The 24,742-nt window shown below is 49.9% G+C and overlaps 2 protein-coding genes across 7 annotated transcripts in view; one reads left to right on the top strand and one right to left on the bottom strand.

Annotated features, from left to right (window-relative positions):
* Positions 1–19,236, top strand: part of Ccdc120 (coiled-coil domain containing 120) — a 34,802-nt gene extending 15,566 nt beyond the window's left edge. For 2 of the 6 annotated variants that reach the window (XM_048335621.1, XM_048335620.1), the window contains exons 2-10: positions 10,490–10,589; positions 10,763–10,853; positions 10,997–11,130; positions 12,569–12,709; positions 13,777–14,068; positions 14,718–14,780; positions 15,110–15,284; positions 15,416–15,514; positions 16,750–19,236. In XM_048335621.1, coding sequence (XP_048191578.1) covers positions 10,805–10,853; positions 10,997–11,130; positions 12,569–12,709; positions 13,777–14,068; positions 14,718–14,780; positions 15,110–15,284; positions 15,416–15,514; positions 16,750–17,686 — 1,890 coding nt within the window. In that variant the 5' untranslated portion in view covers positions 10,490–10,589; positions 10,763–10,804 and the 3' untranslated portion in view covers positions 17,687–19,236. Of the gene's footprint in view, positions 1–7,751; positions 7,971–10,489; positions 10,590–10,762; positions 10,854–10,996; positions 11,131–12,568; positions 12,710–13,776; positions 14,069–14,717; positions 14,781–15,109; positions 15,285–15,415; positions 15,515–16,749 lie in introns of those variants that run through there. The other 4 variants (XM_048335622.1, XM_048335626.1, XM_048335623.1 and 1 more) reach the window with 4 other exon arrangements.
* Positions 19,237–20,730: 1,494 nt separating this feature from the next.
* Praf2 (PRA1 domain family member 2) lies at positions 20,731–24,561 on the bottom strand. Its single transcript, XM_048335666.1, has 3 exons — positions 24,215–24,561; positions 21,967–22,184; positions 20,731–21,556 (listed from the first exon to the last, which is right to left on the bottom strand). Exons 1-3 carry the CDS (start codon positions 24,442–24,444, stop codon positions 21,417–21,419), a joined length of 588 nt encoding a protein of 195 aa, XP_048191623.1. The 5' UTR covers positions 24,445–24,561; the 3' UTR covers positions 20,731–21,416.
* Between the last annotated feature and the right edge of the window lie 181 nt (positions 24,562–24,742).

Below are 24,742 nucleotides of genomic sequence, written 5' to 3'. Positions count from 1 at the left end.
TCTGCCCTCACCTCTGGTCCCTGTGTGACTTGAGTACATCATTTAAACCCCTGAACCCCTGCCAGCCTTAGCCTCAAGACCGTAGGTCCCAACCCGTGACCTAACTGTATTCTGGCCTGGTTTGATCGACAACCCCTGTTTTGTCCTCCTAAACCTAGGTTTGTCCTCAGGACCTTTTGGCCTAATCCTTGCCTGACCCTATCCCATCTGTAAAGCCCATTTTGGACCATGCTTCCATCCTGATGGTTGACCTGTCCCTCACATGCACATCTAGTCTCTGAACCTCTTCCAGTCAAGTGTCCTGTCTCCCTAACACCAATTTGATCCGGTTCTATCCTGATTCCTAGCCTCTGCTTCCTTCCTTTCTCTGCACCCTGTTATACCATCCTGGTCCTTCTCTGGGCTCCCCCCCCCCAACTCACCACCTTTAGATATCCCCTTTTGTCACCTGCCTGTCCCTGTCCATAACTCTCTCTTGTTTTCCCCTCTTTTGGCCACTTCATTTTTATCCTCATTTTGTACTGGTCTTTTCCTGCTCCTGACCATTATCCTGAACCTGCCCTTATCCCTATCCCATCCCTTGACCATTGGTTTGGCCTCTCCCACGTCATGTGTTCTGGCTACTATTCAATTTTGACACTGACGCCTGCCCTACTGTTTTGTCTCCTTCTAATCTAAACCTCTCTGTATCCTATCCTCTGGCCAGCATCTTGTTTCATTCCCTGTTTTTCTTTTTTTTTTTTTTTGTGGTACTAGGGATAGAACCCAGGCTAAACACATGACAGACAATCACAGCCACGCCCCTATCCCTCTGTCTTGCTTCTTCTTTTTGGTGTGTGTTGATTTGAACTCAGGGCCTGGGTTATGTCCCTTGGCTTTTTCTCTCAAGGCTGGCACTTTACCACTTGAGCCACACCTCCACTTCCAGCTTTCTGGAGGTTAACTGAAAATAAGCATCTTATGGACTTTTCTGCCCTTACTGGTTTCCAACTGAGATCACAGCATTCTGAGTATTTAGGATTATAGGCTTGAGCAACCAACACTCAGTGTCTGTCCTGCTTCTTTTTCTTTTGGTGCTGGTTCTGGGATTTGAACCCAGGGACTAGGCACTGTCTCTGAGCTCTTTTTGGTCAAGGTTAGCACTGTGCCTCTTGAGCCAAACCTCCATTTCCAGCATATTGGAGGTTAATTGGAGATAAGAATCTTATGGACTTTACTGTCCTGGCTGGCTCCAAACTGTGGTCCTCAGATCTCAGCCTCCTGAGTAGCTAGGATTACAGGCCTGACCACTGGCACTGGCTCAGACACCTTTTTTGTTTTTATTGTTATTTTTTGTGCCCATCCTGCCTGAGGCTTGAACTCAGAGCCTGGGTACTGTTCCTGAGCTTTTTTGCTCAAGGCTTATGCTCTATCACTTGAGCCACAGTTCCACATCTGGCTTTTTTTTTTTGGTAGCTTATTAGAGATAAGAGTCTGACAGGCTTTCTTGCCCAGTCTGGTTTCAAATCACGATCCTCAGATCTTAACCTCCTGACTAGCTAGGATTACAGACATGAGTCACAGGCGCCCGGCCAGACCCTCTTTTTACTTCTTATTTCCACCTTCTATCTTGTTCAGATCTTCCTAACACCCACTTACCATCCTTCTGAGCCCAGGAATAGGCTCCTGAACTTGAAGGTTTTGTTTTTCCCAGGGATTCTGAAGTAGATCCCAATACTTCTTTTAAAAGGAGCAAATAGCTTTATTGAGCTCCATGTGGCTGTTGAGGTTTTTGTGTGTGATTTCCTCCCCCCACCCCATCTCCACCTTTGTGATCTCACCTAGAGCTTGCATTTCTCTTACTGCCTCAGGTCGGCATGGAAATGTTCCTACGCCCCCTGCCCTCTCCAAGTGTGAAAGAACACCCTAAATTATTCAGCAACTCTCTAGGAGCCTGAGAGGTCAGGATCATGTTTCAAGCTTTGTTCTGTTGGGGGCTGCCCCGTGGTAGCTGGAGGAGACAAGGAAGTAGGGAGGTTGAGAAAATATGTGGGCGTAGAGGGTCATCTTGATCCTAAGTGTATGATCCCTTCTGTCTTGGCCTGAAAAAGTGTCTTCTAGGTCAGGGGCTTCAGGTCTTGGTAAAAGTGAGATTAGAGAAGGTACTTATCCCTTCTCACTACAGTAAGCAATAAACATTGTGGTGCTAATTCCATCCCTGATCTGTGGAACAGGTCTCTTCTGTATATGTGTTTGGGGTGGAGGGACATAGACAATTAGAGTGGGTGTTAAAATCAGTACCATTTAGCTGCTATAGTGGTGCTAGTCCAGCTACTTGTGAGGCTGGGGTAGGAGGATTGCTTGAGCCCAGGAGTTGTAAACCAGCCTAGACAATGTAGTAAGATCCAGTTTTGTTTTGCTTTATCTGTTTTGGGGCTAGAACTCAGGGCCTGGATGCTGTCCCTGAGCTCTTTTTTTTTCTTCTGTTGTATATGGCCTTTATTGTTTTAAAGAATGTTCCCTCTATTCCTGTTCTCTCCAGGGCTTTTAACATGTATGGGTGTTGTATTTTGTCAAAGGCTTTTTGGGCATCAGCTGAGATGATGATGTGGTTCTTGGTTTTAGCTCTGTTGATGTGTTTATTGATTTGCGGATGTTGAACCAGCCTTGTGTAAGTGGGATGAAGCCTACTTGATCGTGATGTATAATATGTATAATTTTCTTGATCAGTTTCTGGGTCCTGTTAACTAATATTTTGTTGAGGAGCTTTGCCTGAGCTCTGCCACTTTAAGCCACAGCTCCACTTCCAGTTTTCTGGTGGTTAATTGGAGATAAGAGTCTCATGGACTTCCCTGCCTGGGCTAGCTTTGAACTGTGATCCTCTGATCTCAGCCTCCTGAGTAGCTTGAGCCACCAGTGCTGACTGTGAGAATGGGTTTTTTTTTAAGCCTGGAGCCTTGAAGACTAGAGGTAGAGCTCAGTGGTTGAACACTTGGCTGGCATGTGGGAGGCACTGGGTTTGATTCCCAGCACTGGACAAAAAAAGAAAAGAAAAGAAAAGAAAAAGGAGGGGCTGGGAATGTGGCTTAGTGGTAGCGTGCTTGCCTCGTATGCATGAAGCCTGGGTTCAATTCCTCAGCACCACATAAAACAGAAAAAACCGGAAGTGGTGCTGTGGCTCAAGTGGTAGAGTCCTAGCCTTGAGCAAAAAAGGAAGCCAGGGACAGTGCTCAGGCCCTGAGTTCAAGCCCCAGGACTGGCAAAAAAAAGGAATCAGGCTTATCTGCTAACAATAGTAAACTGAGCTTGACACTGGTAGCGCATGCCTGTAATCCTAGCTACTCAGGAGGCTGAGATCTAAGGATTTGAACCCCACCTCAGTAGGAAAGTCTGTTAGACTCTTATCTCCAATTAATCACCAAAAAACTAGAGGTAGAACTGTGGCTCCAGTAGTAGAGTGCTAGCCTTGAGCAAAAAATCTCAGGGACTTGTTCAAAGCCCAGGACCAGCGTGCACACAAAAACAAAGAGTAACTGAGATTCTTTTGCTTGGAATCCCCTATTTTGAGAATGGATGGGGAGAATTTGGATAGTGAGAGGGTAATGTATTATTCAATTATGTTTTGTTTCTATGTTTCTCATAGAATAGTGAGTTCAAATGATGAATACCAGAGCTATCTTATTTATCCAAGACATTTATTAAAATTTATTAATTCAAACTCAGTTTTCCTCACTGTCTCATTCTATTTGGTACATGAGTTCTGAGAGAGGGAAAATTCTGGAAATTTAGATAGTGAAACGTATCGAGTTATCTGAATGTACTTTATGCATCTTACATAGAAAGGGGAGGTCATGCCGGGCACTGGTGGCTCAGGCCTGTGATCCTAGCTGCTCAGGAGGCCGATATCTGAGCATCATGGTTCAAAGCCAGCCTAAGCAGGAAAGTCTAAGACCCTTATCTCCAATTAACCACCAGAAAACCAGAAATGAAGCTGTGGCTCAAAGTGGTAGAACACTAGCCTTAAGTGAAAAAGCTCAGAGACAATACTCAGGCCCTGAGTTCAAGCCCCTTGACCAAAAGAAAAGAAAGAAAGAGAGGAGGGGAGGAAGGAAGAAGAAAGATGATACATAATGACTCTAATGTGTCCAGGGGGCTGGGGGTATGCCTCAGTGGTGGAGCACTTGCTTACCATATACAGAAGCCTAGGTTCTATCCATAGTACGTAGGGCAAAAATGCAGTTCCTGTGTTTGGACAGTCAGTCGGAATTCTGATAATTTATTTAAATATATTTGGTTCCTGCATATTTTTGAGAGTATCTTTCGATGAAGCCCAGAAGTCCATTCTCCCAAGTGCTGAGATTACAGGCTTGTGCCACCCTGCCTGCCCGCCCCATTCCTGCCCACCCCATTCCTGCATTTTTAATGATGAGTAGGGAGAGGTTAGAGAATGAGGGAAAACAGCTCTGTTTCAAATGGCTGGTCTGGCAAGAAGGGAGGTTTGGAGGCTGAGGGATTCCAGCTCTGTCTATCTCAAATACATCCAAATATATTTAGCTCTTGATTTTTGGATAGTGATAGTCCAGACAAGGTTATCTGAGTGGAAAAAAAACACACATACCTTTTCCAAATTTATCAGGTGAGACTTAGATATACCAGCTCTATGTAAACACAAAGTATCCATCTCTATTTGTAGGGGGGAATACTTCTAATAGTTAACATATACTGAGCATTTATACCTAGCCAGTCACTGCCCTAACCAAACTACAAGGATTAACTCAACTACTGCTGGCAGCAACCCTGTGAGCTACATACTGCCATCTAACAGATGAGGACATGGAGGCTGAGAAATCAAGTGGCTTGTTGAAGAAGTCATATATCCAGTAAGTGAGCAGCTGGGTTAAACCCTAGACCCACCATTTACTAGCATTGGATGGGCTAAAGCCAAAGCGCAGCTGGGGTAATGTTCAGAGCTTGGGCCATCATCTACTATTAAAAACCACATACTATCTGGATGCTGGTGGCTCGTGCCTGTAACCTTCGCTACTCAGGAGGCTATGATCTAAGGATCATGGTTAGAAGCCAGCTTGGGCAGAAAACTCCATGACTTCCCATCAGAAATCTGGGAAGTGGAGGTGTGGCTCAAGTGGTAAAGGACAGGCTTTGAGCAAAAAAGTTCAGGGACATTGCCTAGGTCTTGAGTTCAAGTCTGAGAACTGGCTCAAAGAAAACAAATGATGGACTAAGACAATGATGTATGTGAGTGACCTGGCTCAGTTGTCTGCCTGGCCTAAGAGGTCCAGAACCTGCTTTCTCCTACTTCCTCCCACACCAGCCCACCTCTGAGTTTACTGTTATTATCATCCATCACTGGTGCTGTGCATTTCCTGGCACTTTGAAACATCTTCCAAAATTCCTTTGGGGGGCTGGGGATATGGCCTAGTGGCAAGAGTGCTTGCCTCGTATACATGAGGCCCTGGGTTCGATTCCCCAGCACCACATATACAGAAAATGGCCAGAAGTGGCGCTGTGGCTCAAGTGGCAGAGTGCTAGCCTTGAGCAAGAAGAAGCCAGGGGCAGTGCTCAGGCCCTGAGTCCAAGGCCCAGGACTGGCCAAAAAAAAAAAAAAATCCTTTGGCCTCTGAAAACCACCTTTTGCCCATCTATAGACAGGGAACTTAGGCTTTGAAACTCAAGCTGCAGTGCCAGCCAGACACTTCTGTCTCTCTTGGCCCTGATTTTGATTAACTCCCCTCTTCCCACCATTGTTAGTGGCCCACAAGAGGTGGGCGAGGTCATGGCCAAGAGGACATACCCCACCCACATCCAGCTAGATGTCCACCTGCACAATTCCACCAGTGCAGGCACTGAAGAAGGAAGAGGGGGGATGGGAGAGGCAATGAAAGGGTCCTTTGTGTCCCATACCGGAAATCTCACACCCAGGAAGAAAGGTGGGCAGGGATGGCCAGAGGCCTTAATAGCTTGTGACAGAGGGATCTCTTCTCTAGAGGCTTGGCTCACCTGCCAAGTTGGGAGGGAACATTCTTCAAACTCCGCCTGTCCTTGGCATGGCAGGGGCTGCCGCTGAGGCTTGGGTTAGGCTTTAGGTCACAGAGCAGATGGTCTCCTATGGAGCACAGGATGTGTGGTGTGTGCAGGGAGAGGCCAGAGCTCAGGTGCAGCTGTGGGGCACCAGTACATCACAGGGTCTTGGAACCCTCAAGTCCTTGTCTAACATGAAGCCTGACTTATTTTTGCCAGTCCTGGGGCTTGAACTCAGGGCCTGAGCACTGTCCCTGGCTTCTTTTTGCTCAAGGCTAGCACTCTACCACTTGAGCCATAGTGCCACTTCTGGCTTTTTCTGTTTATGTGGTGCTGAGGAATTGAACTCAGGACTTCATGTGTGCTAGGCAAGCACTCTACCACTAGGCCATATTCCCAGCCGGAAGCCTGACCCTTGACCTGAAACGGTAAGGGGAGGGAATGGGCAAGACCAAGCAAGGATATGAAGAAATAGGAACCCATTTTCTGTTCCTCCTTTCAGAACTAGCTTCTGTCTGTCTCCACGCAGGATCCAGTCCCTGAGTTATGCTTTTACTCACTCTTGAGGTGCTGTGATCTCAATCAGGCCTCTTCACCTGTAAAGTGCCTCTGAAGAGGCTGGCTCTGTGCCATTCCTCAAGTTTTTAGGGCATAAGTTGTGTTCTGTTTACTAGGATTATTTCTTCTGGAGCTGTAGAATGTGGTGGGGTCCTGAGACCTGGCCTCTCCTTAGAAAGGTCAATTCTCTCTGTTCCTAACTAGGAAATCTATTACTGGAGTGATAGGGGGAATTGCTCAAGACCATCCCCCACCCCCTAGTGGGAACAAGGTTTGAATTCAGGGTCTCACATTTACTGGGCTTACTTAGTATGTGCTCTATTCCTTGAGCCATACCTCCAGCCTAGCTTGTGTGTGTGTGTGTGTGTGTGTGTGTGTGTGTGTGTGTGTGTGTGTGTGTTCTAAGGCTTAAACTTGGGGCCTGAGCACTGCCTCTGAGCTTTTTTCCCCATGCTCAAGGCTAGTGCACTACCACTTGAGCCACAACTCCACTTCTGGCTTTTTGCTGGAGATAAGAGTCTCATAGACTTTCCTGACTGACCTAGCTTCCAATTGTGATTTTCTGGATCTCAGTCTTTGGAGTACCTAGAATTATGAGTGTGTTAGCTGGGGACTGATCACAAAACCTTCTCTCACTCTTTTTTTAAAATTTAATTTTATTGTCAAGGTGATATACAGAGAGTCTTTTTTTTGCCAGTCCTGGGCCTTGAACTCAGTGCCTAGCCACTGTCCCTGACATCTTTTTTGCTCAAGGCTAGTATTCTACCACTCGAGCCACAGTGTTACTTCTGTTTTTTTCTGTTTATGTGGTACTGAGGAATGGAACCCAGGGCTTTGTGCATGCTAGGCAAGCACTGTACCACTAAGCCACATTCCTAGCCCCCAAACCTTCTCATACCTACCCCTAGGAGGGAAGGGTAGGGTACCATAGGGGCCTTGGGAATGCGATGTTCTCTGCTGAATGCACATTTGGGGCCTCTGTGTGCTTTAAGGCTTTTTATCCCCCAGCCTCCTCAAGGTGTTAGCTTGGGTGGGCAGGCTCTGGTCCTCTGAATATGAAAAGCCAGAGGAAAGGCAGCAGCTATGAGCATGACTCCAGTTCTTTACTAGGTATTTGGGTTGAGGTAGCTTCTTGGTCATGCTGGATGCCCCAAAGAGATTTGGCCCGAAGGCAGTCCCCCCAGGTTGTCTCTAGCCCTGGTGGCAGACAAGCAAGGGTTAAAAGGTATAGGCCAACCCAGTTCCTGGCCAGGTAGGCTGGGCCATTACCTAGTGGGAGGCGGCCAAGGCATCCGGCACTGCTGCTCGCTGCCACTGCCCTCAGAGCCAGGGCCTGGTCGAGGCAACTATTTTTTGAGGTACCTGAGGCTATCCCATAGCACTCTTCGGTATTGGTGAGTACCTTGGAGCAGTGGGCCCAGGGGTGTGGGGCATGGGGGCTGGAGGCTGGGGGCTGAAGTAGAGTGTATTGAAGTTCCCATTTGGGAGACAGCCAGGGCTGTGGGAGAAGTCCACTACCATGGGGTGGGGGTGGGGTTCAGCGTGGAAGGAGCCTGACTAAAAGGGTGAAGCCCAAAATGTCCAATTTCCTTTCTTGGTGTAAAGCAACTCTTTGCCAGAAATAGGTGAGGAAGAATGGGGGAGAAGATACACATCGGTCCCCCTTCTCCCTCCTACCCCTGACTTCTTTTCCTTTCCTCACTTGCCAGAGTAGACATGCCCCCCCTCAACAGCCCCTCCAACAAAGATCAGATTGGGCTATTGAGCAACTCTCTCCAGGCATCTGCCTGCCCTCTACCCCAATTCTTCACTTAGAGAGATGGAACCTGGGGCTCCTGGGGAGACTAGGAAACAGTCCAGGCTTTGGGAGTGTATATTTGCTTCTATGGTGGCAGCATGCGGAAATGGGGTCCCATTGACAGTGTTGGGGTGCCACCCAGGTGAGGTGTCTTGGTTGTAAACAGTCATTACAGCCAGGAATTTCTTTCTCGGCTGTGGTGTCAGAAAGGCAGACCTGAAAAACCTGCTGGGCTCGCCTCAGGGTGGGGGGGCCCAAATCAACCCTCTTGCTGCCGCACATCCCAGTGGCAGCACAGGGTGACTGGACAGATCCCTGAGGTCACCGTAGTGGTTGTGGGGTGTCCCAGGGTGCCAGGGGTATATTAGGAGGAGATTTCAGGAATTCTCTATTCACTCTGTCTGGCTGGGGTTGGGACAGAATTAAGCCCTAGGGCAGCTATGCAGAGGCAAAGGTTTAGGAGCCAGGTGTGGGGGTGTGGGGCGTTGACCCTGTGTCTAGTCTGCACAGTGACCCCATGACTCATGCTCTAGCTATGTCCCCAGGTCAGGCTGACAGGGTGGAGTTGGGGTTCCTGTGTGGACCCTAGGTTTGACTTGTAAGGAGGTTCTGAGCTTTCAAAGAGAAAGGATTGAGGCAGCCTGTGGTGTGGGAAGTAGGATGGGGCTTGGCAGAAGGAGTGAAGTAGAGGAGGGTTTAGTAGAGCCCCATGAAAGTTGCCCACATTCAAATGGGCCCTGGGAAACTAGGAGCCCTGGGAGCTGGGGGACAGAGGAGGCTGAGCTGGGGTTGTTCAGGAAAAGCTTGCCATGCCAGGGGCAGTGCATCTTGGGCCTTAGATGTGTTGACTTCTGAGGGCCATTGCAAAGTATACACTGAGCTTGGATTGTAACAAGGCTCTAGAGATTTTTCCCCATGTTGAGGGCAAAGGATATTGAGGATAAGTTATGGCTGCTTTTAGGGAGGGATACAGATCCTGTGTAGCAGGTAAGAGGACTAGAGAAACAGGGTACCTTAAAGGCTGCTGGGCCACACCATGTGATGTTGGGGAAGGGGCTTGAATTGAGGCCTCTTTGATTGCTTGGCACTTCACCACACCTGGCTGCCATGTCAGGGAAAACTGTGGGTCTCCAGGAAGATCAAAATGGGAACTCTCTGGGCCTTCCAGTCACCTGCCCTGAAGATTAGGCCAGGTGGCAGGAGGTGATGTCACCAGGCTGCCCAGCTGGGGACCCAGCAGGATGTGGGAGGGAGGGAGCAAACTCCAGAGGAGAGGACGAAGGAGGGTTGGCAACTATCCAAGGCAGACTCCATGGTCAGCCAGGGCTGCTGGGGCAGAGAAGGAGGCAGGTGGCATGTTATCTGGGCCTGTGGACTTCGCCCATCACAAATCCCAGCAGAGTGGCTTCCTCAGGCTAGTCTCAGGACCAGGAGGGGTGACGAAAAGGGCTAGAGGGACCCTGGTGTCAACTAAATTCTCCAGGATGGGGTTGGGGTGAGTCGAGGCCAATAGGTTTGGGGTTGGCTCCCTGTGAGTTTGTCCACTGGATCACTTTTTCAGTCAGCCAGCAAGCAATCCCAGGGCACTTGGTGTGGGCAGTAATGCTCAAGGTGCAGGGGATTTTGACACAACAGGACAGGCATGTTTCCTGTTCTCGTGCTGGGACAGGGGAAGGCACAATCTCGTATCCAACAGCAGTTATGAGAAGATATTATACAAGGGTCACTTGTGGAAGAAGGCTAAGAAGAAAGGCTCGGGTAGTGAGTGGCTGAATTCAGCACTCCAAATGACATCCACAGCCTCAGAAGATCCTGAGGCCTAATGGACTGGGGAGTTCATGATGAAGCTGGTGGGATTTGAGGAGCTTTAGTGAGAAAGAGCTTAAGACTTGGTCATGTCCCTGACTCTAGGCAAGTTTGACTTTATGTGCTTTCTTGTCATCATCTTTAAAAGGGGTGTGGGGTATGGGTAATAATAATCACAGAACTTATATCCCAGGAGGCTTGTGAAGATTCATTGTGCCATAGCAGGTAACTGTTCCAGGCACCCAGGTGATTAATAAGTGCCTGCTGTTATACTTGGTTGAATCTGTACCACTAATTCTCTCTCCCCAGGCAAGACTCCTGGCTGTGGCCCATGGGCCTCTGAAGAGGCGTTGTAAGTCCGCCCAGCTTCCCACTTGCTGTGTTCCCACTCAATGGGAAGGGAACCAAGGTACCAGGGTCAAGTGGGTCCAGGCATCAACACAGAATTTGAGAAGGAAGGCCAGGCAGCAGGGTTGAGCCCAGGATGGGGGTGGGCTGTAAGAGCCTGGGAAGCTGAGTTGGGATGGGGACAGGAGTGGCATGGGCCATGCCTCCTAAATGTCTTCTGTGCATTACTGCTAGGCCTTGTCCAGCCATCAGCCACGGCATCCTGACAGCACCAGGATGGAAGTCAAAGGTCAGCTGATCAGCTCTCCTACCTTCAATACCCCAGGTCTGTGGCTGGTTCCTCCTCTTGTTGCCTCCTCCCCTGCTCTGAGATTCTACCACCCTATTTGGGAAGAATCGGTCCCTGGCCCCACAACTACTCCAGATTGTCCTGATCTCCTCACTGATCTTTGCACCTTCTATATGCAGCTGCCCTGTTTGGAGAAGCTGCCCCCCAGGTGAAATCAGAGCGGCTGCGGGGACTGCTTGATCGACAGCGGGCCTTGCAAGAGGCACTGAGCCTGAAACTTCAGGAGCTCCGGAAAGTGTGTCTCCAGGAAGCGGTGAGGACCTGGCTCAAGGGGTGCCTGGTGGTAGGGGGTGAGGGTCCCTAGGTAAGCTACAGACTGTCCTGATGGTTGCTGAGTCATTCCTGTGGGCTGTAGATTGTCTGGTCCCTCTGTGTCTGCTTGAACCTTGGCTTCGAGGTCTTGGAATCAATGTAATAAGGTGAAGCAGGCCCCACAATCCCTTGTAGACTATTTAAAATTCCCTAAAGCGATGGGAATGTGGCTTAGTGGTAGAGTGCTAGTCTTCAGCAAAAGAAGCTCAGGGACAGTGCCCAAGTCCTGAGTTCAAGCCCCAGGACTAGCAAAAAAAATAAACAAACAAATAAAATCCCCTAGACTCTAAAAAAAACCTGTTTCCAAAATTTGGTAACCAAGCCCACTCTGAACCGACATGGAGTGATTAACAGCTTTAATTTACTTCTCTTAGTGTGGATGTCCACAAAGTTTACCTGAAACAATAATGGGGCTCAGACCATGTAGCCCAGAGCCAGAAGGGTATTATGTGTTTTGCAGTGTATAAATATAGACTGTGTGTAGACGTGTGTTGCCTTTATTTTCTGCCAGTCCTGGAGCTTGAACTCAGGGTGTGGGGGTATCCCTAAGATACTTGCTCAAGTCTAGTGCTCTACCACTTGAGCCACAGCTCTACTTCTGGTTTGTTACTGGTTAATTGGAGTCTCATGGAAGGGGCTGGGAATGTGGCTTAGTGGTAGAGTGCTTGCCTAGCATGCATGAAGCCCTGGGATTGGTTCTTCAGTACCACATAAACAGAAAAAGCCAGAAGTGGCACTGTGGCTCAAGTGGTAGAGTGCTAGCCTTGATGAAAAGAAGCCAGGGACAGTGCTCAGGCCCGGACTTCGGTTCCCAGGACCGGCAAAAAAGCGTCTGGACTCAGCATATGCTGGGATGTGTGCCTATAATCCCAGCACTTGGGAGGCTGAGGCAGGAGGCTGGCAAATTCAAGGCCATCCTGTCTATACAGCATGACTTTGTCTAAAAAGAAAAACAAAAAACAAACAAAATTTATGTATTCTAAAAGAAGACTGTAATTACAAGAACACTTGTAATCCTAGCTACTCAGGAGGCTGAGATCTAAGGATTGGGGTTCAAAGCCAGCCCAGGCAGAAAAGGCCTTGAGACTCTTATATCCAAGTAACCACCAGAAACCTGGAAGTGGCACTGTGAGTCAAGTGGTAGAGTGCTAGCCTTGAGCAAAAAAGCTCAGAGACAGCGCCTAGGCCCTGAGTTCAAGCCCCACAACCGACAAAAAGGGTGAAGGGGGTGTCATTGAGGGCTATTGCCTACCTGTCTGCTAGAGTTCTTGACAGAAGGAAGAGAAATAATGTGTGTGGTTCTGAGTAGGGACAAGGTTCTTGGAAAACATCTGTAGCTTCTGGGATTAGCAGTACTAATTTCATCCCGTCTTCTCCAGGAGCTGACTGGCCAGCTTCCCGCTGAGTGTCCACTGGAACCTGGTGAACGACCCCAGTTGGTACGTCGGCGGCCCCCTGCAGCACGTGGTTACCCTTCACAGCATCCCAACGTGGCACATCACTCCTTGTGCCCTGCTGAGGTGAGCAGATGAGTCTGGAGACAGTTGTTGCCTGAAAGTGATAGGTACAAGCACAGGCATAATGGGAGTTGTAGCCAGGGAAGGGAAAAGCTAATATAAGAAAGGGAAGAGCTTGAGGAAGTGGGGTCCCAGTATGATGTTGGTCCCTAAATGTCAGAATGGGCTTCTTACCTTCAGGTAGATGAGCAGACCCAGCCCTCATTAAGAAAGGCCCTGAAGCCAGGTACTGGTGGTTCTCGTCTGTAATCCTAGCTATTCAGGAGGATGCAATCTGAGGATCACAGTTCAAAGCCAGACCAGGCAGGAAAGTCTGTTAAGATCTTTTTTTTTGGCAGTCCAGAGGCTTGAACTCAGGGCCTGGGTCATGTCCCAAAGCTTTTGTGCTCAAGGGTAATGCTCTACCACTTGAGCCACTAGCTTTTCTGGTGCTTAATTGGAGATAAGAGTCTCAGAGACTTTCCTGCCCTGAATGGCTTTGAATCATGCTCCTCAGATATCAGCCTCCAGAGTAGTTATGATTACAGGCAGGTGTGAGCAACCGGTGTTCAGCAGTGAGACTCTTATCTCCAATTAACCACCAGAAAACTGGAAGTAGATTGTGGCTTAAAGTGGTAGTACAATAGCTTTGAGCAAAAGAGCTCAGGGACAGCACCCAGGCCCTGAGTTCAAGCCCCATGACTGACAAAAAAAAGGCCCTGTTGCTACCAGGAGCTGGTGGCTCCCACCTGTAATACTAGCTACTTAGGAGGCTGAGATAATGAGGATCTCAGTTCCAAGCCATTACAGGCAGAAAAGTTCATGAGACTCTCATCTCCAATTCACCACCAAAAAGCTGAAAATAGAGCTATGGCGAGTGTACTAGCCTTGAGCAAAAAAACCCAGGGACAGCACCTAGGGCCTGAGTTCAAGCCCCAGAACCAGCACAAAAAAATTTTTTAAAAGCCCTGCTCCAGAGGATGAATAAACTCCATCCCTAGGCAATTAGACCTGTCCCCTAGGCAGAGCATGCCCCTCCATTGTCTAAGTCCTATACATTTGGTCCTTTCTACCTCTTTTGGGGTGTGCAGGAGCTGGCTCTTGAGGCTCTGGAACGTGAGGTATCCGTCCAGCAGCAGATCGCTGCCGCTGCACGCCGCCTGGCCCTGGCCCCTGAACTGAGTGCTGAGCAGCGGCGACGGCGACGCCAGGTACAGGCAGATGCCCTCCGGAGGCTGCATGAACTGGAGGAACAGCTTGGAGACCTCCGGGCTCGCCTTGGCCTCCCAGTGCTCCCTCCTCAACCACTGCCAATGTCCACTGGAGCACTCATCACTGCTCAGGGAGTCTGCCTGGGTACGCGACTTGCTCAGCTCAGCCAAGGTGAGCCAGACCCCTGCACAGCCGCAGCAGTGAGTGGGGAAATGCCCTGGCCAGGGGGTGGCTCCTGGCTGATAGAGGTGGAGAGGTAGGATGGTTGAGCAACCAGCCTAGAAGAAGGCAGACCTTAGGGGACCCATCCAAAAGACTTGTGACAAAGCAGCTCGAGGACAAGGGTGGCTTGATCAGTGTAAGTAGGAACCGGGAAGGTGAAGACTCAAGCCTGTGAAGGTCATGCATTCAGGTAAAGGGGACTGTGTGTGTGTGTGTGCGCGCACGCGCGCTGGTCCTGGGGCTTGAATTCAGGGCCTGGGTGTTCTCCTTAAGCTTTTATTTTCCTCAAGGCTAGCATGCTATCACTTGAATCTCAGCTCCACTTCAGACTTTTTAGTGGTTAATTGGAGATAGGAGTCTCACAGACTTTTCCTTCCCTGGCTGCCTTTGAACCTTGATCCTTAGATCTTAGCCTCCTGAGGAGCTAGGATACAGGCATGAGCTATTGATGCCAAGTTTAAAGGTGGATTCTTGAGCAGTGTGGAGGGTGAGGAAACAGAAAGCAGGCTGTGCAGAGGAGCCCATCCATTGATACAAGGGGGTGGTGGCTGGTCCTTGGCTTTGGAATGATGGATGGATTCTCCCTTCTCACCTGTAGAAGATGTAGTTCTGCACTCAGAGAGCAGCTCCCTTTCAGAATCTGGGGCCAGCCATGATAACGGTGAGGACCCTGTATCCCAAATTGCCACCAACCCCCTTCTGTGACCCTCAGAACATCTGGTAGCATTCAGCCCCTCCTCTACTTCTTAGCCATGCCCTATCTTTCTATGGATGTCTCTTATTTTTTAAATTTCACCCCACCCTTGTCCCCTTAACTCTAGAACTTACATACAAGCCCCTCCCCTTCCTTTTTGCCCTTATCTTTCCTAAGCCCATTTAATCGTGTCCCAGCACTGGTCCCTTCCCTGCTCTCCTAGCTCCACCCCTTTGCTTTGCCCCATCCTGGGCCCCATCATTGAATTCTACTCCCACTCTTTCTCTTCCACCCAGAGGAGCCCCGTGGCTGTTTCTCTCTGTCTGAGCGCCCCTCACCACCGAAGGCCTGGGACCAGCTGCGGGCAGTATCTGGGGGGAGTCCTGAGCGACGAGCCCCATGGAAACCACCCCCATCAGATATTTATGGAGATCTAAAGAGTCGTCGCAACTCCGTGGCCAGCCCCACCAGGTAAAGGGGAGTCCCTTCCCCTGTTCCCCAGGAGCAGGAATGGGATCCTGAGCCTGGGCTGGCAGGTGGGCCTGCTGGTGGGTGTAATCTCTAACCTGGGCCCCGACCTGGGCCTGCCCATCTCTGTCTAGCCCCACGCGCTCGCTGCCCAGGAGTGCCTCCAGTTTTGAGGGGCGAAGTGTGCCTGCCACCCCTGTCCTCACCCGGGGCACTGGCCCCCAGCTCTGCAAGTAAGGGGACACTGAGGGTGGGTCTGAGGATCAGGAGGGAACCATTAGTTCTAACTGGAAGTGTTGAGGAAAATCTTCTGAAAGGTGTGGGACATGAACAGCTGGGCTTTGAAAGGTGAATAGAAGTTGCCTTGGTGGAGAAGAGGGTGGAAATTGGGATAGAAGCATCAAAGCTTGAGTGTGGGCTTTCTGTGTCTTTTAGACGTGTATTTCCCTCCTCTGAACCTTTGACCCTTCATTTGTGAAACAGCCTAATGTCTGCCCTTGAAAGATACAGATAGAAGTTTTGGGTAAAGTGTACTGAGTGCCTACAGTCTTCTAGTAATTGGTGTTTTTCATAATATTCACTAATTTAACCATCACAAGAGTCCTCTTAGGGGGTGGTGTAGTCAATTTCACTTTATAGATGAGGAAACTGAGGCACAGAAAGATTAACTTGTGAGTAGATTGGAGTCTTGGTATTATAACCAAGACAATTTTGACTCAAGATGAGAGGTAGGGAATGTGGCTAGTGGACTGTAGAAGGCCTACAAAATCATTTAGTACTGACAGGAGAGACATGTATGCTTCTTGCTGCCTGCTCCAATCATCTTCCTGTACTGATCATTTTGTAAGGCCAGTGAATGATGCTATAAATACCCAAGGGCTCTTGGTTAAAAAAAAAAAAAAGGTTCCCCACCCCTGCTCTAGAGTCTGCACTTTTATCTACTATATATTGTTTCTTAAATACTTATTAAATGCCTAATTGTCCCAGGCTGTCAATAAAACCAAAATTCTGACCTTTGGGCGAGGGGCTTCATTTTGCGAATGGTGAGTGGTAGGATAATTGGGGGAGGTTCATATTCAGAATGGAACAGTATGGAGGCGGGTATTGGATTCCAGGCCTGAGCACTGGGGAGGGGGGGCGAAGCCCTAAAAGGGTCTGAGCAGGAGCTGAGGGGCCTGGTGCATTTCCTTCTTTCCTCATAGGCCCACATATATCTACATGTCTCTCTGAGCCAGCAGCCCCATTTCTCCATATTTCCAACACCCAGGGCTTTCCAAGCTAGGATCAAATCTCAGCTGCCTATTACACACCACCATCCAACACATGTAATCATGCACACATCTAATCCCGGGCCCAGTTTAGAGATGTTGCAAGCAGGGGCTCAGAAAGAGATGGAGTGAGGGCACTCCTACCATCTGCCTGATATTCTAACCCTGTGTCTGTTACCCACCTACCTTCTGTGCCTCAGACCCGAAGGTCTCCATTCTCGTCAGTGGTCTGGCAGTCAAGACTCCCAGATGGGCTTTCCCCGGGCGGATCCTGCCTCCGATCGCGCCTCTGTCTTCGCCGCTCGCACCCGTCGCAGTAACAGCTCTGAGGCCTTGCTGGTGGACCGGGCAACAGCCGGGGGAGCTGGCTCCCCGCCTGCCCCTCTGGCTCCCCCTACTGCCGGCCCACCGGTCTGCAAGAGCAGTGAGGTGCTGTATGAGCGCCCCCAACCAACCCCTGCCTTCTCCTCCCGCACAGCTGGCCCCCCAGACCCTCCCCGGGCTGCCAGGCCTAGCTCAGCTGCCCCTGCCTCTCGCGGGGTCCCCCGGCTCCCACCTGTATGTGGGGACTTCCTCTTGGACTATTCCTTGGACCGGGGCCTGCCCCGCGGTGGCAGCGGGGCAGGCTGGGGGGAGCTGCTAACTGCAGCTGAGGTCCCAGGACCCCTCTCCCGCCGAGATGGGCTCCTGGCCATGCTCCCCGGCCCACAACCCATGTATGCACCTGATGGCAGCAGCCCCCTCCTCCGCAGCAAGGACCCCCACACCCGTGTCACCCGTACCAAGCCCTGTGGCCTACCCCCGGAAGCTGCCGAGGGCCCAGAAGTGCATCCAAACCCTCTGCTGTGGATGCCCCCAGCCACCCGGATCCCCCCGGCTGGCGAGCGCAGCGGCCACAAGAACCTGGCCCTGGAGGGGCTGCGGGACTGGTACATCCGGAACTCGGGACTGGCAGTGGGGCCTCAGCGTCGGCCTGTGCTTCCACATGTGGGCCTGCCACACCCACCTTTTCTTCATGCCCGCTGCTATGAGGTGGGCCAGGCGCTGTACGGGGCCCCCAGCCAGGCACCGCTCCCTCACTCGCGGAGTTTCACAGCGCCCCCTGTCTCCGGCAGGTATGGGGGTGCTTTTTACTGATGGAGTAGGGGTTCCTTGAGGCAGATAGCAAAGATATCTAGGTTAGGGAGTAGCTAGTCCTGTTGATGACTAGGACCACAAGGAAACTCGCTGCATTCTTGGTGCAGGGGCAGTGTACCGGGTATGACCCGAATGATTCCTGGGGATCCCATTGGAGGGGAATCTTGGGTACTGGTAGCAGTTCTTTCTTAAGCTATAGAAGGATTTTGAATATTTTAAGCAGTGCATGGTAATGAGCCTTGCAGCCAGGGTGCTGGGAGGAGGGGACATAGGTGCCCCTTGCTTTTTCCTCTTCTTTTCTCCACGTCCCTTGCTTGAGAGCCTGAAGGTACTATGCTGTGCTGTGCCTACCTCCGCCTCTTTTAACGAGCCTCTTCCTTTCTCTTTCTGTGTCTTGTCTGTCTTTTCTACTCTCTCCTCCGTCTTCCTCACCTGTCCTCCGGACCTGCTGTCCCTTCTAAAGATACTACACGGACTTCCTGTACCCCTCGGAGTTGAGCGCTCGTTTAAGTGACCTGACGCTAGAGGGGGAGCAGTCTTCCAGTTCTGACCCCCAGACCCCAGGGACATTGGTCTGACCCCCTCCTGATACGCTCCTTGTTGGCCTGGGCAGGACTTCAGGCTGGAGAGCACATAGCCGACCTCGCTGAACCCTAGGATGTGGTTGCTCTCAGTCCTGGGGATCATCCACCTGATCTTCCAAGGCTCCTGGCTCCCCATGGGACTAGGAAGGTGTCTGATAAACCTATTTCTCTCCCTTTATGCTGTTCTGGGGACTAGAGGGGCCTCAGCTAGCTTTGAAGAGGGGAGATGATATGGGGACTCTAAGCCCCTTCTTCCATTTCTGTTTACAGTTGTGATTTAGTATTCACTGTCTTCACCCAACACTAGGCGTTTTATAAAAAGGGAAACTGTGAGTTTGTTATGGTTGGGTTCATTTCTGTCCCCATGCCCCATCGGTTCCTTTCAGGAATCCCTCTTCCACAAAAGGGACCATATAGGGTCTCAGGGCCCTGTTTAGGGTGTCCAAGAGACTCTGGTGTGAATAGAGCTCCCTGCTATCCCCTACCAGGGCAGTTCTTGGGCAGGTGGGCTCTCTGCCCATATGTAGAATGATAGAATCTGGATGGGGAGTGCCTGAAGGAGCCCCTGTTCCTGTCTGTAGCCATAGCTTCTGTGCTGATCACCTGCAATCAGGAGAACCCTCCCTCCCCCCGCCACAGTAGGTTGGCAGAGGGATAGAGCCATTGAATATGTGGCATCCTGGGATACTGTGGTGGTTGAACCTGGCAACTGGTAGATGCCAGTAAAATCCTCAAATGACATATGGCCATGGGCCACAGGCCATGTCACATCTTCCTTGGCTTTCCTTCCATTTACTACTTTTTAAACAATTCCACACAAGCTGTGTTTTCTATGATACCTGTCTGTGACTTTCTGGAGCTGGGAGGGGGGTTTCCCCTACCCCCTTTACCTGGTGTGTTAACTTTTCTTTTTGTACCAATGGATCTGGGCCCAAGATACTACCCACACTGGAAGGGGATTTATATAATAAATGTGTAAACTGAACCCTTGTGTTGCTTCTTTTATCTGATTTTCTTTGGGTACCCATACCTCTAGTTAAATCTAAAGAATACATTTTTGTAGGAAGAAAGTAACACTGGAAATTGATTGTGATAGTGTCATGTTCTTTTTTTTCTTTGTTGAGATAGGATCTCACTGTGTAGCTCAGGCTGCCTCAAACTGGAGATCCTCATGATAAAGGCTTTCACCCCCAGTCCAGATGTGTCATCTGTTTTGACTTTCTTTTGTGATTTCTTTGTCTGCCTGCACTCAGATTCCTAGCTCACTTCAAACAAGAACTCCCAATGATTTGGGGCTAGAGGTGTGGCTCAAGTGGTAAAGCACCTGCCTAGCAAGCATGAAGCCTGGGTTCAAACTCCAGTACTGTCATTTCATTAGTCAGGCTCTGGTGGCTCATGCCTGTAACCCTAACTACTTGAAAAACTAAAATCTGAGGATGAAGGTTTGAAGCCAGCCTTCTCAGGAAAACCACAAAAAGCCATTAACAGAGCTGTGGCACAAGTGATAGAGCATTAGACTTTAGGGGAAAAAAGCCAAGGGATGGTGCTCAAGCCATGAATTCAAGTCCTACTGCCAGCACAATTCTTTTTTTTTTTTAAGTAATTCAACTGATGAATGTATATATTGTGCCCTCTTTATTTTGTGTTTAAAAATTACATATTCATTAGTTCCAGAGATTGAACTCAGGACCTGTAGCATGCTAGGCAAGTGATTTACCAGTGAGCTATACCTCCAGCTCTCTCCGTTTTTCTTTTTTTGTTTTGCCGGTTGTGGGGCTTGAACTCTGGGCCTGGGCACTGTCCCTGAGCACTTCAGCTTCAGGCTAGCCACTACCACTTGAGCCACAGTGCCACTTCTGGATTTCTGGTGGTTAATTGGAGATGAGTCTCAGGGACTTTCCTACTCAGGCTGGCTTTGAACCGGGATCCTCATATCTCAGCCTCCTGAGTAGCTAGGATTACAGGTGTAAGCCACCAGTGCCCGGCTCTCCCTCTTTTTTTTTTTTTTGCCAGTCTTGGGGCTTGAACTCAGGGCCTGAGCACTGTCCCTGGCTTCTTTTGCTCAAGGTTAACACTCTACCACTTGAGCCACAGCACCACTTCCGGCTTTTTCTGTTTATGTGGTGCTGAGGAATGGAACCCAGGGCTTCATGCATGCGAGGCAAGAACTCTACAGCTAAACCACATTCCCAGCCTTGTTTTTTTTAATTGTATTTTTTGTGTGTGTTTTCTTTTTTGGTACTGAGGATCGATCCCAGGATGTTGCACTTGCTAGGCAAGCACTTTGCCACTGAGCCACATCCCAGCCCTCTCCCTGTGTTTTAATGTTGACCCAGAGGCAACAGGCTTGATTAATGGCCTATATAGTTGGCAGAAACCCAGTCATGTAAAATCTAGCAGACTTGAAAAGCAGGCCACTATTGTTTGAAAGGTTCAATGAGTTCACCATAGAGGCCAAACTGGCTGAAGAAATGCAACGCTTTATTGTTGCAGCAACACTGATAAATGTGCCCCATTCCCAGCTGGGGCTATCCCTGGCCCTTGGTCCTGGACATTGTGGAACACAGGAAGAAAAAGCAAAATCTCTAAGCAGAGCTAGAAAAAGGCTTCTAGGACTGATGAGGTTTAGGGGTCACCTGGGACCAAGGGTTCAGCAAGGTCAGGACACCTCAGTCCACCCAGCTGAGGACACTTAGGACTTGGGTTTAAGATTATGTTATGTCTACTGGGTTCTAAACTGGGGTAGGGTCCAGAGAAGCCTTAGTCCAGGTTTAAGATTTGAGAATGCCCTTCCTGGGCCTCAGCTTTGGGGTTGAGCATGGAAGACGACTGAGCCCCAGAGTTAGTTAAGAGAGTATCGCTGTTTCCACCATTTGTGATTTGCCATGGATACTCTGAACTCAAACTAATTTGAGAGTTGGATATAGGTGGCTCTGGGTTGCAAATTCAGGGCTGGGGAAGACTTTGGTCCCTAGGTAATAGGGGTTTGGGTATGAGGGACATCCTCGTTTTGGACTGGGATGTCCTATTTTCCAACTAACAAGGGGCTCTAGGCTCCTATTTTAAAGAATGGGAAAGGGCCCTGGGGTCTTGGGTATGGGTTAGGGGTGTGAGATGCTCAGCTTCCGAATCCAGATGCCAGGCACCTAGGATCCAGCTTCCTGTTCTTGTCCCAATGCCTCAAGTAGCAATCCCATTGGTGTCCGCTTGAGACCAATGCTTTCGATCTTGTTCTCAATCTTGTTTTTAAGGTTGCGCAGGCGCAGAGAGGCATGCACCAGGATCACTGTGGGCAATATCAAGAGAAGTAGGATCAGTGGAATGGAGCCTCACCTTGCTAATTGGGGCTCACATAAAGGAATTGGTGCACAGACAGGTCAAGTGGTGAGTGACCAGGATACTAGGATCCTGAGAGTGTGGCCCAGTAATTTGCTGTGCAAATGGGACACGGCCAAAAAAGATGACCAATAACCAAGGCCAGTTTAAAGGCATATAACACTAGGAGATCCAAAAAGTGGGTAATAATAGAAGTGTCCCCAGAAAGAGGGAGTGAAGCCAAAGGCACTTTTAAGGGAGGCTTCTTTGTGTTCCTGGGTTCCCAACCTCCCTCTCAGCTCAGACACTAGTGTAGGGTGAGCCTAGCTTCTTAACTTTGCGCTGGCCATTTATCCAACTACTAAGTAAGTAGAGACTCACGAAGCACTGGCCCGGCGATGCTGAGCAGGAAGGTGCAAGCGCCTCCTACAGCCCACAGAACCAGGAGGCCTACGGCAAGTACAGCAGCCAGGCAGCCAGCAGGGTGGCTGCGACGACAGCGGCGCACAGCGATGTGGGTCTCAGCAGCCCACACCAGCACGCCCAGAGACACAAGGACTATCAACACACTCAGGAGTGTGTACAGAGGACGCAAGTACCTGTGGAAACAAAGGAACTAAGCTAGCTCACCATCCAGCAGATCCTGGGCCCCAAGAGGTTTTTTTTTGTTTTTTTGTTTTTTTTTTTTGCCAGTCCTGGGGCTTGAACTCAGGGTCTGAGCACTGTCCCTGGCTTCTTTTTGCTCAAGGCTAGCACTCTGCCACTTGAGCCACAGTACCACTTCTGGCATTTTCTATATATGTGGTGCTGAGGAATCAAACCCAGGGTTTCATGTACACGAGGTGCGCACTTTACCACTAGGCCATATTCCCAGCTCTGCCCCAAGAGTTTTGGATCTCCATCTCTGGATCCTTCAGCCTGGCAAATTCCCAACCACCCTTCCAAAGACAAGCCCATCCTCCAGTGATTTATGTGGACTCTCATTTCCTCCATGCCAGTCCTATAATTCCATCTTCCTAAGGTCCCCATCCCAGGCCCAACCATCCTACTCTAACATCCCAGGCTCCCAATACCTCCATTTTTTAATCTTTTTTTTTTTTGCCAGTCCTGGGGCTTGAAGTCAGGGCCTGGGCACTGTCCCTGAGGTTCTTTTGCTCAAGACTAGCACTCTACCACTTGAAACACTGTTCCACTTATGGCTTTTTCTGTGTATGTGGTACTGAGGAATCGAACCCAGGACTTCTTGCATGCTAGGCAAGCACTCTACCACTAAGCCACATTCTCATTCCCTGAGTTTATTGGAGGTAAGAATCTCACAACTCAGCCAGCCCAGGCTAGCTTGGATATATGCTTATCAGCTCTGAGCCTCCTGAGTAGCAAGAATTACAGGCATGATCCACCAGTGCCTGGCTTCTTTTTTTTCCCCCTCCCTATTCTACATTAGCCGGGTTCCTCTAGTATTTTCTCCTTACCTCTATGTCCTCCACTCGGGCCAAACTCCTGCAGATCCTTCACCTAGGCCTTTAGTTAACACATATTTCTTACTCCTTAGGTCCAGGTATATCCCTGCCCCCGTGGCCCCCCGTTGCATAGTTTCTAACCTCTCCCTCTAAGCTTTCCATCCTTTTTTCCTCCTTGGTGTGTGTATGCTGGTCCTAAGGCTTGAACTTAAGAGTGCTTGCCTCCCATATATGAAGCCTGGGGTTTGAGTCCTCAGCACCACATATATAGAAAAGGCCAGAAGTGGCGCTGTGGCTCAAATGGTAGAGTGCCAGCCTTGAGCAAAAAAAAAAAAAAGCTAGTGACAGTGCTTATGCCCTGAGTTCAAGCCCCAGGACTGGCCAAGGAAAAAAACCAAAAAACACAACAACAACAAAAAAACCAGACTGGTGCTCTACCACTTGAGCTGCAGCTCTACTACTGGCTTTTTGGTGGTTAACTGGAGATAAGTCTCACACTTTCCTGCCCAGGCTTTCTTTGAATTGTGACCCTCACTCAGATCTCAGTCTCCTGAGGAGGTAGAATTACAGGTGTGTGCCTTGGGCACCAGGCTTCCATCTCACTCTTCGGCCCTGCCCAGGGTGCCTCCTCCAGATTCTTCATCTATCTCTGGTCTTGGGCTTCTCAACCCACGTTCTTTCTCTGGGCCCAAATTTCCCCTAAAGAAACCTACCCCAGGCGTGTTCAGTCATGGCTCAGCTTCCCTCTAACATGAGATTCTCCACAAGCCCATCTTCCAAAATCCTTCACCGTACATCTGCATCCTTGTCACTGTCGTAAATTCTCTATAGCTGCTTTAATCTGACCCTAACATCACTTCACCTCCTAGGTACTATCAGGACTTCATTACATTCAGATTCACCTCCTAGCTCACTTATCCTTTAGTGTCACTTTCCTCCAACCTACCCATCCCTCAATCCCCTCCTCTCCCTCCCCATCCCCCCTCCTACCATAGCTTTCAACAAATCAAGATCTGTCTCTTTCAAGTCCCTCAGACATTCTTTTCCTACTAAATTCGCCCTTCTTGGCCTAGCATTTTTCTCAGGTTCCAACTCCTGGACCCGTGACCACCCTCCATGCCCTGCTGGCGTACCCAGCCAACCAACCAACCGCTACCTCCCTCCCTCACCCAGCCAGAGCGAGGCCGATGCCAAAGCAGAGAAGGTAGTTGGTTTGGTAGTAGAGGAGATTGTTGATGACACGGTGGCACCATCGCTGAGGGTCGCGTGGATCCGGAGCCGCCAGACGCGCTGACCCCAGAACAAAGTCGTCTAAGGCTCGCAGCGGTGGCAGCCGTACCTCCGACATCCTGCCGGTTGCTGGACCAGCCCGAAGGGCAGTCGGGACTACACTACCCATCACACCTCGCGGCACCGCGAAGCATACAGGGAAATGGAAGCTGGGCGTGACGAACAAGACACGTGTACTGCGCAGGCGCCCCAGCCCACATAACCAAGAGAGCCAATGGTATCCCTTCTAATTTGCTACAAACAAGGTCTGCCGGGAAATCAAGCCTCACCAGGCGGCAAGAGACACTATTGAGCTCACTTTTCGCTGTACTGTACTGTACTGTACTGTACTGTATAGGTTGTTGTCCTAGATCCAAGTACATAGTAGCTAAACAGGCAGCGATTAAGGCAGCCGCGATCCTCAGGAC

Source organism: Perognathus longimembris, chromosome 28 (genome assembly GCF_023159225.1).
Source record: "Perognathus longimembris pacificus isolate PPM17 chromosome 28, ASM2315922v1, whole genome shotgun sequence".
NCBI classification, from domain to species: Eukaryota; Metazoa; Chordata; class Mammalia; order Rodentia; family Heteromyidae; genus Perognathus; species Perognathus longimembris.
This window is presented reverse-complemented; position numbering and strand designations above follow the sequence as displayed.